This window comes from Podarcis melisellensis (genome assembly GCF_964234715.1).
Source record: "Podarcis melisellensis genome assembly, chromosome: 1".
In the NCBI taxonomy this organism is placed as follows: Eukaryota; Metazoa; Chordata; class Lepidosauria; order Squamata; family Lacertidae; genus Podarcis; species Podarcis melisellensis.
The window spans coordinates 104,314,624-104,329,295 of NC_138528.1; the positions used below are offsets into that span (position 1 = coordinate 104,314,624).

At 44.7% G+C, this 14,672-nt stretch overlaps 1 protein-coding gene across 1 annotated transcript in view; it reads left to right on the forward strand.

Annotated features, from left to right (window-relative positions):
* Positions 1-14,672, forward strand: part of GALNT5 (polypeptide N-acetylgalactosaminyltransferase 5) — a 34,349-nt gene that overhangs the window by 5,514 nt on the left and 14,163 nt on the right. Inside the window, exons 2-7 of the mRNA XM_081928848.1 lie at positions 6,127-6,293; positions 7,987-8,106; positions 9,528-9,663; positions 10,602-10,721; positions 11,918-12,035; positions 12,878-13,201. Of these exons, the coding sequence (XP_081784974.1) occupies positions 6,127-6,293; positions 7,987-8,106; positions 9,528-9,663; positions 10,602-10,721; positions 11,918-12,035; positions 12,878-13,201 (985 nt within the window). The remainder of the gene's footprint in view (positions 1-6,126; positions 6,294-7,986; positions 8,107-9,527; positions 9,664-10,601; positions 10,722-11,917; positions 12,036-12,877; positions 13,202-14,672) is intronic.

The window sequence follows — 14,672 nt, forward strand, 5'->3', positions numbered from 1 at the left end:
TCTTTCTTTTTTTGCTTAGCTTATCAGCTTTGGAGAAGGAACATTCCTGCCCATGAGGGAAATCAATTGCCAAAGTGTGTCAGGGTGTATCGGCTGGGATAGGCCGGTCGCAGACTCCAAACAAGCAAACAGTCAGCCACTGACACAGGACACCCTTAACTTTCATCGTTCACATCAGCAAAGCAACTTGTTTGCTCTGCGTATGTCGACAAGGAAGTTGTGCGAGTGTATTGTTGGCGCTGAACAAGTTTCTCCACTGTGAACATGCTGAAAAGTTTGCTTTGGCAAACAAGTATTTCCTCTAAAATCTGCCTAGGGTGGTGAATGTTGTTGGTTTTTTTTAAAACAACAACACACTCTCCTCTTCTTCTTCTTCTTCTTCTTCTTCTTCTACTACTACTACTACTACTACTTCTTATTTTAGTCACGTTTAAATTATTTAAAATGCCCTGGGAGTTTGTTTTATCCTAGTGCAGGGCTTGAGGTAATGCTTTTACTGTCGAGGTCTGTGTACACACCATACATTTAAAGCATATATTGTCTCCCGCCCCCAGGAATCGTGGGAACTGTAGTTTACCCCCTCGCACATACAGAGACAGCTGTTATTCCCAGCACCCTTAACAAACTACAGTTCCCAGCATTCTTTGAGGGAGAAATAAGTTTTAAATGTATGGTGTGAATTTTGCCAAGGGCTACATTGCCTCAGGAACAATTTGTTTGTGGGGGGCCAGGGCCAAAACCAAAGTTGTTATGGCTTTCTTTCTTTCTTTCTTTCTTTCTTTCTTTCTTTCTTTCTTTCTTTCTTTCTTTCTTTCTTTCTCCCCTCTCCCCTCTCCCCTCTCCCCTCTCCCCTCTCCCCTCTCCCCTCTCCCCCCCACCTCCTTTTCTATTTGTACTTTTCTCCGTCTCGTTCTGCTACCCCTTCCTCCACCCGCCCTTTTCCCCTTCTTCCTTGCCACTCAGGTGAAATTGTCCCGGGAGTGTAGGTACCCCACCTGTCCTCTACTGCAAGGACAATCCTGGTACAGTGGTATATCTCGGGTTACATACACTTCAGGTTACATACGCTTCAGGTTACAGACTCCGCTAACCCAGAAATAGTGCTTCAGGTTAAGAACTTTGCTTCAGGATTAGAACAGGAATTGTGCTCCGGCGGCATAGCAGCAGCAGGAGGCCCCATTAGCTAAAGTGGTCTTCAGGTTAAGAACGGTTTCAGGTTAAGTACGGACCTCCGGAACGAATTAAGTACTTAACCTGAGGTACCACTGTATAACACAGTGAGGCTTTGTTTAGGCTGCTCAGCCTCCCCGCCTGCTCAGCTGATACGCAGGGTAGCGGAGCAGCCGCCACAGACACTTTCCTGCATATCCTCCAGCCTCCAGAGCTTCAACTCTAGTTATTTTGGTCTGGATTAGAGAGAGACTTGGAGAGCGGGGGGGAATAGGGATTTAGAGGCTTTTTAGAGGGTGCTCTCTCACTTTATGCAATTACACTTATGTGCATGAGGGCCCGTGACGTAACCCCCATGTAAGTGGAGGGGATGCTTGCACCATATATTACAGGTTCACCTTCCATGTGCCTACCTCATAGCAGCAGTGAATGTACCTGCCTTATACCAGGTCAGGCCATTTGTTCATCAAGCCAAGATTCTCTACTCTGACGGCTGTGGCTCTCCAGCATCTTTTCCACCATATCTATCTCTCTCTCTCTATCTCTCTCTCTCTCTCTCTCTCTCTCTCTCTCTCTCTCTCTCTCTCTCTCTCTCTTTTCCTTCCCTTGCTGTGAGGGCTGCTTGGAAATTCCAGCCGTCTCCCCAAACAAAACGTCCCAGAGGCAAGGGAGGCAAAGATATGGATATGGGGGAACAACAACCACATAAAACATTCTCAAGGAACAATCGAGAGAATTGACTCTGTGAGAAGTTCTTTGGTAGGATGTTGTGGCCTCCTCAAGATCCCCTTGAAGATATTGGAGCTTAGGGAGCGAAGTTCCCCCTTAAGGCACCACATCAAGCCCACCAATGAATTGCAAATAGGAATGGAGAGAAATGCTTTCCCCTCAGCCTTTTGTTCAAGCAGGAAAGACTCAGACCTGACCCAGCCCTTTGCCTCCTCCTCCTTTTTACTGCCATGAAATGAAATGACAAATTCATTGAAATGGGAGAAATTTTTATCGCCCCCTCAGATCTGCAGATTTTGTTCTGTTCCTTCTTGATATATAGGCCTAGTGGGCTACATTCAGACCTTGTTGCTTTGCAGACATCAGCGTTCGCCGGTTTAGGTAGAGCGAAAGGAGAGGCTTTTATTTTGACAAGCTAACAACAACAGCAGCAGAAGTTTTGCAGATATTATTGTGGTTGCTAGTTAGTCGCTTTGCTCTTAGAAATGTCTCAAAGTGACTACAAACACAACAGAAATAACAGTTGCAGTAAACACAGAAGGGGATGCGTTGGTCAAAGTCCTTGCATTGAATTGGGCTGCCAGGAAGCATCCCCAGGGAGAAGGTTTCCTAGCTGGGATGCAACACCTGAGAAGACCCTCTTCTGTCACCACCCATGTAACCTTACATGGCAGGGGTGCCTGGGGAATGGCTTCAGAAGCAGTTGCAATGTTCTGTTTTGCATATTTTACATTTCCCATTTAAAGTACCCTTTTTGCCAGTAAAATAATTGGCCCACTTCAAGGCTTTAACTTAACTGGCCCTGCGGCTCCCCGTCTCGGCAGCCTGCTTGGGCCACAGTGTATTTATTTAATCATGATTGACAAGGACGAATGGCTACACACCGGCTAAGGAAGTATCGTTGGTGCTAAATAGGCATTTTAGCTGTTTTTCCTTATTGCTGGAGTCTTAACATTTCAGTGTTTTATATCTTCTCACATTCCTACTTCTATGAAGCATGGAGAAACGACTGTAATTTCTTTCTTATAGGATTTCACACATCCGGCCTGCAGCCACTAGAGTGCACTAGAAATCTATTTTCCACCGCTTCCGGAGTAAAACTAGGATTGTTTGTATCTGTTTCCAAACTGAAAATCACTTCGGAATACAGTCATACCTCATGTTACGTTTGCTTCAGGTTGCGCGTTTTCAGGTTGCATCCCACGGTGACCCGGAAGTACCTTAAAGGGTTACTTCCGGGTTTTGCCGTATGCGCAGACGCGCAAAATGACCGCATGCGCAGAAGCGACGAATCATGACCTGCAGACGCACAGATGCAGGTTGCGTTCTTTTCAGGTTGCGAACGGGCCTCTGAAATTTGTTTTTTGTGTGTGGTTTTTCACCCTCCCTGCATAGCCAACCAAAGTCCAGGTCCAGCCCAGTTCGCAATGCTGCCAGTTGCTCCTCTCATTTCCTATCCTCGTAGTGGTTGTGACAGCAATGGGGAGATTCAAAACAAGGGCTCCCTTCAGTCCCCTAGTGCTGACCTCCTAGACTCAAGGGACCATAGGTTTATAGTTCCCATGGCTCCTGGGCATGTGAGGAGCTATGGGAACTACATTTCCCTTGGCCCATTGTACCTAGGCCTAACAGAGGTTCCATTTTGAACCTTCCAGGAAGAAATTGCTTCCTCACAAAGTACACACTTAAACTGGAGATAACTCTCTCCCACAAGGAGGCAGTGATAGCGACCAACTTAGACAGCTTTAAAAGAGGATTAGTCCAGTTCATTGTGCTTTGCCACCACAATCGGAGACAGTATCTTTCTGAAAAGCAGTCGCTGGAAACTGCTAGAGGGGGACAGTGCTCCTGAGCTCAGGTCCTACCTGTCAACTTCCTGTGGGCATCTGGTTGGCCATTGGGAGAACAGGGACTATTTTTTGAGGTGGTCTAAGAGCTCTTTTGTGTTTAAAACTGTGCTGCATGTTTTACACATTGCTGTTATTCCCGTTCGTTTACTGTTCCTCCTCCAAGGTGTGTGTATCACATCATTCCATTTCTCCAGTGTTAGAAACTCATACGCAGAAGCTAGGTGCCAAATGGCTCCTTAAAACCAAGGTTGTAGCTGCCAGAAACGAAATGTCTAGCTTTCATTTTTGGCCAAGAAGGCTCTAAAGTCTTATTTTAAATTATTTTTAAGGATGGGCTGTCTTTGACTGATTATCAGTTAAACATCTGGCTAGTTCAGATGACAACCTTGAGCTAGGTTAAGAGCGTTGAGAACTTTATCCAGGGACAGTCCACATATATATTTGTCGACTCCTACACCTTTTTTTTCTTATTGCTGACACGGACCATTCAGAATGTAAGAATATTCTGCACAACTGTGAGCAGGGCAGTGGGCTGGAGTAAGTGAAGGCAAGCTACAACAATTACCGTATTTTTTGCTCTATAAGACTCACTTTTTCCTTCCTAAAAAGTAAGGGGAAATGTGTGTGCGTCTTATGGAGCGAATGCAGGCTGCACAGCTATCACAGAAGCCAGAACAGCAAGAAGAGGGATTGCTGCTTTCACTGTGCAGCGATCCCTCTTGCTCTTCTGGCTTCTGAGATTCAGAATATTTTTTTTCTTGTTTTCCTCCTCCTGAAACTAGGTGCGTCTTGTGGTCTAGTGCGTCTTATAGAGCGAAAAATATGGTAACTATAATGTTTTTCATTGCTCCTGCTCAGGCTGCAAAGAGAAAGCATTTCGCTTCCAGAAATTCATTCTGATGGTGCAGATAAAACATAACTGATAGAATTCTACGGGATGTGGTGTGAGAAAACAGCCAAGATCCAAAACTGCTCAGGCATGCACCTCCAGCTGGTGATGTCAGGCGCCATCCTGGCACCTAGGCATCTTCACTTGGACGCAAGCACAATAGTCAGGCACAAAATGCGCCTGGCGCCTGGCTAATTTCAAACACTGCATTTCTCCACCCAGCCCTCAAAAACTCTTGAGAGGAAGTATTACCCCAAAAGTCCCCAAGTCGGCCAGTGAGATCTATGGTTAAGGGAGGATATGTACTCATATTTTCCCAGTCCTGATATTGTATCTGCTACTCCACCCTGCCACATGCAACTCCACAGCTTTTTAGACGTGCTTTTTATCTACCATGCTTTTGCTGGTAGCCCATATGTTGTCACAGTGCAGGTGGATAATGAACAGTTGCCTGTTCCAATCAGGCAGTGAGATGGATGTCAGGAGTGCAGGCAAGCCATGCATTGATTTTCTCTTTAAATAGCCACTGGTTGCTTTTTCTGTTTGTTAGCTTATACCACGGGATTCACACACACGCCGCCCTCCACAGCTGGCTTCCATATACTGCAAAATCCACAGGACATCTGCTCTTTCACTTCTCCTGACTTCCAGTTCATTATAGCACACTGCACTTGCCAAGCTATTAAAAAAAAAGTTACTCCTCTGGAAAAATCATTTGTGTGTCTTGGTTTTTTAAGACTAGGTTGGCCACCCTGCTTGTTCTGAGCTCTCTTAAACACAGAAGCTGACTAGCAGCAACACAGGCTGTAGACTAGATCAGTGGTTCCGAATTGGTGGCTGGTGGACCCCAGGGGGGTCTGCATAACCCACACAGGGCGTCCTTGACACCATTCACATAACAAGAGCTATTACAGAGATACCAAGTTTTTCAAACATTAGGGGCTACGTAGCTTGGATTTTGAAAAACAGGGGGTCTGCAATACTTACCGTATTTTTCGCTCTATAAGACGCACCCGGCCATAAGATGCACCTAGTTTTGGAGGAGGAGAACAAGAAAAAAAATATTCACTCCCTCTCTGCTCAGTGCCCCTTCAGCGAAGCGGCAGGAGAAGCGGAGCCCCTTCCATTTTTCCTCCCGCTTCACTGAAGGGGAGCTGCGCAGAGAGGGAAAGCTGTGCAGCGCCTCTCCAGTGAAGCGAAGCCAGGAGAGCAAGAGGGATCGGTGCGCACTCTTGCTCTGGCTTCAGCGAAAGCAATGCGAAGCCTCTTAAGCACAGTGGGAGCGCTCCCGCTGCGCTCAGGAGGCTTCGGGCGGCTATCCCTGAAGCCAGGAGAGCAAGAGGGATATAAAGGGTGAGCCAATCTTGAGGTAAAATGTTTTATGGCAAGTTGTTAGAAATGCCAACCCTCCATTCTTTTTTGCATGTGCTTTTATTCATGTGTGTGCGCTGCTTCAGTGTCATTTATGCCTGTTTCTGTTTGCTACAGATGTAGAGATCTTCTTGTCCACAACAACCTTCCCACCACCAGCATCATCATATGCTTTGTTGATGAAGTGTGGTCCACTCTCTTGCGCTCTGTTCACAGTGTCCTCAACCGCTCCCCTCCTCAGTTTATTAAAGAGGTTATTCTGGTGGATGACTTCAGCACAAAAGGTTGGTTGGTGTTTCCCAGTGTGTTTCGGCTTACTGAGTGTCCTGTTTTCCAAGCCATTTTGCTCTTTTAAAAATGCTGTTGGGTTTTTTGTTTTGTTTTGTTTTGTTTTTAAGGTTGCCGTTTGTTAACCGTGACTAAAATACACAAACCAATGAAAAAACAAATATGTGTGAAACTATCACTAAATACCAAGATAAAAACAATAAAACAAATGTAACTTAATACAAGTGGTTGTTGTGATATTCTAGTGAAATTCTGTTGCCTTACATTTCCTTGTGAGCTCAAATTGGTTGGTTCCTATAGATGACATTTTGTTTATGTGTATGTGTATATATATATATATATATATATATATATGCAATTAGAATACCGTTGTACATTGGAAGTTGAACGGAATCCATTCCGGAAGTCCATTCAACTTTCAAAATGTTTGGAAACCAAAGTGCGGCTTCTGATTGGCTGCAGGAAGTTCCTGCAGCCAATCTGAAGCCACGGAAGCCCCGTTGGACGTTCGGCTTCCAAAATAATGTTTAAAAACCAGAACATTCACTTCCAGGATTCAATCATCTGGGAGCTGATTTGTTTAGGAGCCAAGGTGTTTGAGATCCAAGGTACGACTGTACGAGTATCCTGAAAGTAAGGACCCCTGACCATTAGGTCCAGTTGCATACGACTTTGGGGTTGTGGCGCTCATCTCGCTTTATTGGCAGAGGGAGCCAGCGTACAGCTTCTGGGTCATGTGGCTAGCATGACTAAGCCGCTTCTGGCAAACCAGAGCAGCGCACGGAAACGCCGTTTACCTTCCCGCCGGAGCGGTACCTATTTATCTACTTGCAATTTGACATGCTTCTGAACTGCTAGGTTGGCAGGAGCAGGGACCGAGCAACGGGAGCTCACCCCGTCGTGGGGATTCGAACTGCCAACCTTCTGATCTTCAAGCCCTAGGCTCTGAGGTTTAGACCACAGCACCACCCACGTCCCTTATCCTGAAAGTATATTTGGCCTAAAAGAGGACAGACCAGGGACCCACTGTTCTGTGGGGTGGTTACTTCTGATGATCATAGATTTGATTCTACCTCTTACTGGGGCCTTATGGCAAGTCCATCACTCAATCCAATGCCCTTAATCAATTTAATTAATCCATAGCTAGAGCATCCCAGCAGATGGGTGACCAGTCATCTTGGAAGACCTCCGGTGAGGAGGAGCCCCAGTCCCACCCCTCTGATAATTGTTCTGGTGTCTAACTCTTCTTAATGTTAAAATGTTTCTTGTAACGTTCAGTTGAAATCTTATGTGAGTTATCACTTCTCCACTCAGCTTGAGAGAAACCGCTATGTAGTTGCACTATGGATGCAGCTTAAGAGATGTTAACTTTGGGAGGATTATTGAAAGGAAAGAAATGTGTCAATTAGTGCTGAAAAAGCAAAGTATTTTTGGGAGGCGACAATTCATATGTAATGAAGGTAACATGGCAGCAAGTGAGTGTTGGGTGGGGAGCCAGGGGAAGGGGGTCCACGTTCCCTGTCATGGCTGTCAGAAGAAGGGAACCAATGTTTGTTTTCCAGTGTCTCTCCTCCAACAGTCTGAACAAGTGGCAGTGGCTGAGGGTTGGTTGGTTGGTTCTTCTTTATTTCTTGCTCATAGGCATGAATCTGTGGTCTATTTCCTTGCTTCTCTTCTGTTCTGTTTTAGCATACCTCAAGGACAAACTAGACCAGTACATGGCCCAGTTTCCCAAAGTCCGGATCCTTCATCTCAAGGAAAGGCATGGTTTAATACGAGCTAGACTAGCGGGAGCAGAGATTGCCAAAGGTAAGAAGAGTTGCATTTTATCATCAAAGTGCAGTTGGTTATTTGCTGTTGTTGTTGTTTAACAAAAGACAGAAGTCACTAGAAGCAATCCAGTGGAAATTTGACTCATTGCACTGACATCAGTGGAACTGAATGGGTCCAATCAGAAGTTAAGTGCCATTCTGCTAAATGGGGCTCTCTCCCAGAAAAGTGTGCGTAAGAATATAGCTTTAATTCATTGGGATGTAGGCATACTTAACCTTCACTGGACTGTTCCTGATCGCCAAACAATTTTAAAACGTGCACTAAAATCAGAATAATAGAAGGCAGATATTTCCCCCCACCAGTCATGTAGATTCAGTAGTACTACAAAGGTGGCACCAAATATTCTCTTCCTTTCGCCCCCCCCCCAAAAAAAAGAGTGAGTTGAAATATGTTTTAAAAACATTTCCTGAAAACCTCTTTAACTGTGAGAACATTCATTTTTAAAAAAAATCTTTATTTGGTGCTTTCAGCATTCCCCCTTTCTGGTATCAACTGGAAATCAGGTCATGAACAGGTTAATGTAAAAACATTTTAAAATCACAGAGATTATTGTTCCCTGATGATGACATGGGGGAAGGGGGCAAACAAGACTAACTGAAAATGAGGACAGTGCTTGCTGAATAAGTCACACAGGTGATCTTAGCCTACAAGGAGTCATGAAACCACTACAGACAATACAACTGGGATATGTGAAGATTTCACTGAGGGAAAACAAGGTGCGTTGGGAGAAGGGGGGCCTGGGTGCATCCCAATGTAAACACAGGTTTCTCCAGGTGATGTGGAATAGCAACATTTTAATCTATGTTATACTGAGTCACATCATTGGTCCATCTAGCTCCCTGTTGTCTGCACTGGTTGGCTGTTTCTTTGCTGTTTCTGTGTGAAAATCTGATAAGTAAAAAAGGGGAGAACCCAGATAAAATGGGAGGGTGAGTAGGATGTCATTATGATGTGGGTGACATCATGCCAATGCTACACAAAACTTGTGTGCATGAGCAGCACCAAGTCCACAAAAAACTGCTGCGTGGAAGCACTCTTACTTAAGCTGAGAAACAGTGAGTTGGGCATTGTCCTCGCTGGCTGTGTGTGGATGTTCCCCTAGATCTCTTTCTTCAGTAGGACACCAAGAAACTATTATCACATACACACACCCAGCAATGTTTTCACAAGAAGCTATCAAGTACGATGGATGAGGAGCCTGTGGGCTTTCAGAGTGTGCTGGCCTACAATGCCCATATTTTTGAGCCATTCACTTAGGGTACCTGGGGCTTATGGGAGTTGGACTGCTGCGTTATCCGGAAGGCTGCAGGTTCCCTATCCCTGGAGTGAGAACTTTCCAGAGTTGTTCCATTTCACCTTCTGCAATGGAATTAGCTCCTTTTTATTTTCTTCTCTAGGGGACGTACTGACATTCTTAGATTCTCATGTGGAATGCAACGTAGGATGGCTGGAGCCCCTCCTGGACAGAATCCGTTTGAATAGGAAGAAAGTTGCCTGTCCTGTTATTGAAGTCATCAGTGACAAAGATATGAGGTAATTTTGATGCCTCCATATTTGTTCTGGTCCCGCCTTGGTAATCCATGCACAGGGGAAAATACTTATTCACGTGGATAATTTTTCTTTCTTTTTTCTTTTTTTAAAAATATTTTTATTGATTTTTACAAATAATTTCCAAAAATCATATAACATACTTTCTTATCTTATACAATGTTTTGGACTTCCATCAACTGCATCTGAAGATTTTCCAGCCTTTTCACGTAACCTGCATTTCATTATTTTCAGTATTACATTTAATACTCCATCACTAATAATTCTTATCATAGTTTTCTCTGCAATATTTTGCATAGTCCTCCTTAGAAAAATTCTTGCAATCCTACTAGCGTGATCTGTGGATTACAATTGCTTTTCAAATAATTCATATATTTACTCCAGTCCTCTGAGAATCTCTGATCCTGGAGGTTTCGAATCCTTCCTGTCCAATTCTTCATAGTCTATTAATGATCCATGTGGACTATTAATGGATCACATGGATCCTTTTTCTTGGCAGGGATGGGGAACCTGTAACCTTACAGATGTTGTTAGATTCCAGTTCCCATCACCCTTAGCCAACATGGCCATTGCCAGTCCAACAACATCTGGAAGACCACAGGTTCCCCTTCTACGGTTTGGAACCAATCCTTTCTACCTTTTATCTTCTTAAGCATCTTCTGCTTGTGACAGTTTCAAAAATAAATTGCAAACAGGAAAAGATGTTACACCAAGAATTAAAAAACTATTTTTAAAGGATGTTATACATTTCACTGCATGTTTTAATAGCTCATAATTTTGTGAGAGTATGTGTTTTAATGTTACCCATGGGATCCATTAACAGCCCCTCCCCTTTAAAAGCATATCATTCAAGTTACAGTTACCCTTTTCAGACACAGCTTTTGTTTCTGAAGTTAATTCCTGTTGTGACTTCCATTCCTTAGCTACATGACCGTGGACAGCTTTCAGCGTGGTGTTTTTACATGGCCAATGAATTTTGGATGGAAGCCCATTCCTCCAGATGTCATCTTGAAAAATGGGATTAAGGACACCGATATAATTAGGTAAGTTTATGCTGTTACGCTTTTGTTGACAGAATTGCTCCTTAAGCACTAAACCCACAAGTTGGGAGAAAGGCGTATATTACTCAGGTTTGCAAAACATAGGTAACATTTGTTGGGTGTGCAACCCTGCTCTTTCCTGAGTGCAAACTAGCATCATTAAAACACAGCGAGTTCAGCTATGAGGATCCCATACAAAGAACAAGGTTGGGTAAACACTGGGCCTCTAGACCAGAGTTGTTGGAGTCCCAACTCCCATCAGCCCATAGCCAACACGGTCAGGGATGCTTGAAGCTTCAGTTCAGCCACAATTTCCTGGAATAGGAAAGCAGGAATGCCAACGTGGTACCTCCAGATGTTGTTGAACTGCAACTCTCCAGCATAGCCAGGGTGTTCAGGGATGATAGGAGTCATAGTCCATCAACATCTGGAGAGCCTGACATTGGCTACCCCTGATTTATTTAAAGTATGAATCATACAAATAGGGAGATGTCAGTTTATAAACTTGTTAAAACTACCACCTGTGCAAGGAACCTAATGCTATGTTTGGCTACGTGCAATTGCACCCAAACTGCATTTGCAAGGCAAGCCATCTACACCAAATTCAAGACTTCTATCATATTAAAAGATTATATTTTGGAGTTTATAAACAATGGCAGAGCCTGCTGTTAAGTTTTTGTGGGTGGGGACGAGCAGATCTAATTCATCCTGGAAGTCATAAAGGGAACTCTGATGTAAGCACATGGAGCATTGTTAAAATTCATGTGGTAAAGGTAAAGGGACCCCTGACAATTAGGTCCAGTCGTGGCCGACTCTGGGGTTGCGGCGCTCATCTCACTTTACTGGCCGAGGGAGCCGGCGTACAGCTTCCAGCTCATGTGGCCAGCATGACTAAGCCGCTTCTGGCGAACCAGAGCAGTGCATGGAAACGCCGTTTACCTTCCCGCTGGAGCAGTACCTATTTATCTACCTGCACTTTGACGTGCTTTCGAACAGCTAGGTTGGCAGGAGAAGGGACTGAGCAATGGGAGCTCACCCAGTTGCAGGGATTCGAACTGCCGACCTTCTGATCGGCAAGCCCTAGGCTCTGTGGTTTAACCCACAGCGCCACCCGCATCCCCTAAAATTCATGTGGTAGAAAAATCTGTATTTTCTTTTAAAGCACAATGTATAATCCTAAATTATGTTTCAATTACTAGGTGTCCTGTGATGGCAGGTGGGTTGTTTTCTATTGATAAGAAGTACTTTTTTGAACTTGGGGCATATGATCCTGGCCTTGATGTTTGGGGAGGTGAAAACATGGAGATCTCATTCAAGGTACAGTATGTTGCATTAACTGTAACAGTATTCCCCCCACCCCAATTTATTTGAATCACATTCATAATCACATTAATGGTCATATCACAGTAGCAGTCCTGCATATATAGATGGTTTCAGATGCTCCTTAGTAGAAATAAATGGTCAAAAATGACTGCATCAGGGCAAGCAGTATATTGTATCTGTTATATTTACATATTATTCCGTCACGTCCCCCCAGCAATCACATTTTAAACTTGAGGGTGCTTTGTAAGATGTATGCACCTTTAACAAAATATAGCTTTCATGCAATAGATTAAAATAAAATCCTAGGCAAAAAGCACTAAATAATACAATGGCTCATGTCAGGTACCACATATGAAACCATGGTTAAGGAACATTCAACATGGTTAATGTTTTATGTGAACTGATAGATCATGGGTTGTGATCCAGTGGCAAATTAGAATGGGAAATGGATTTGCAAGCCATGATTTGTGCTATCTCTCATTGGTGTGACGTCTGAATTGACAAACCATTGTTAACAGCCATTGTTGTGCCTCTGAAGGCCATTGCAACTGGAGACTGTAGTGCTGAGCAGATATAAAACAAAAACAGAGCACAGGTTGCCTGTACATACAGAAGCTCCAACTGTGGTTTGGGATCTTAAGCCACATTTACTGTAAACTATGGTTAGGCATGCTGTCTGAACTGAGCTGGTGTGCTATGGAATCCCCCTACATAATTATCAACAGCAAGTTGTTCTAAACCTTCCCTATCCAGATGCATCCAAAGGCATATTACACGACAGAATCCATTGGCCAATAGCTGCCTCATGAAGTGTTATCCTACCTCTTTTTCACCAGGTTTGGATGTGTGGAGGGGAAATAGAAATCACCCCGTGTTCCAGAGTGGGCCACATTTTCAGAAATGACAACCCCTACTCCTTCCCTAAAGACCGCCTTACCACGGTGGAGCAGAATTTGGCCCGAGTTGCAGAGGTTTGGCTGGATGAATACAAAGATCTCTTCTATGGACATGGTTATCACCTCATCCAAAAGAACCTGGACGTCGGGGATTTGACTCAGCAGAGAGAACTGAGGAAGCGGCTTCAGTGCAAAAGCTTCAAATGGTACCTGGAGAACGTCTACCCTGATTTAGAAGCTCCCCTTGTGAAAGCTAGTGGGCTGGTATGTTCAATTTCCCAACTCCAGTCTGCCCCTTGGGCTAATGTCAACTTGACACATCATCGTCTAAAATTTTATGTCTTTTGTGTGATATTTGCCTGCGATGGATTTCGCCCAGTGTTTGGTAGCCCAGAACTGAGGAACATCTGGCCCTCCAGATGTTGTTGGCCTACAGCTGCGTCATCCCTGACCATGGGCAACGTTGACTAAAGCTGGAGAGAGATGGAATCGAACAACATCTGGAGGATCAGAGGATCTAAGGAGATGAACTCATGTCCAAAGGATGAGTGGGAAATTAATGTGGGGGGAAAGATCCTGGTGGATTTTGCATGTGTTGCAATATATTAAATGGGTTGATGTTTGGGGCCCAGAGGGATGCGGGTGGCGCTGTGGGTAAGACCTCAGTGCCTAGGGCTTGCCAGTCGCATGGTCGGCGATTCGAATCCCCACGGCGGGGTGAGCTCCCGTCTTTCGGTCCCAGCTCCTGCCCACCTAGCAGTTCGAAAGCACCCTTAAGTGCAAGTAGATAAATAGGTACCGCTTACCTAGCGGGAAGGTAAATGGTGTTTCCGTGTGCTGCGCTGGTGCTGGCTCGCCAGAGCAGCTTCGTCATGCTGGCCATATGACCCGGAAGTGTCTCCGGACAGCGCTGGCCCCCAGCCTCTTAAGTGAGATGAGCGCACAACCCTAGAGTCGGACACGACTGGCCTGTACGGGCAGGGGTACCTTTTACCTTGGGGCCCAGACCCCACCTCTCTGCCTTGGGCTTGGTTTGTGAGCTGAAGCTACTCACTTATCTTAGAATTGTAGTGTTGGAAGGGATCTTGAGGATCATCTAGTTCAACTCCCTGCATTGCAGGAATACGCAGCTGCCCCATGTGGGGATCGAACCTGCAACCATGGCGTTCTCAGCACTACGCTCTAACCAACTGAGCTAAGGCATCTGGTCCAGAATTCTGCATTCACTAGTGACCACCCAAATGCTTCTGAGAAGGCATTGGACCCTGCTGTTTGTCCCCAGCACCTAGTTTTTCAGAGACCTCTGAAGATGAAGGTTCTATTCAGCTGTTGTAGCTGAGGTAGCTGTGCCCATTTAAAGCACTGGAATCTGTCAGGGAGGAGGAGCTTTGGGTGAAGCCAAGGGAAGATGTCGGGAGCAGCCTAGTGTCGGTAGCCCCTGCAGTAACGATTAGCAGCTAAAGAAGAGTTGTTGATATTTAGATATTTGCCCTAGAGTCTTGGTGCTTAAAAGATCTTAGTTTGGTTTGTTTTTCTTCTTCTTCTTATATTCCTAACTCAAATCACCGAGGCTCAACTTCCTCTCAGATCTCAGACTTCTTGCTTGCAGCCACTAGGGTGCAGTAGAATCCCATTTTCCTCCAGTTTCTGGAATAAAATTGGCATTTTGGTACCTTATCCCAAACCCAAAATTTTCTTCCGTAAAGCAGTGATATGGCATCCTGATGAACTTTCC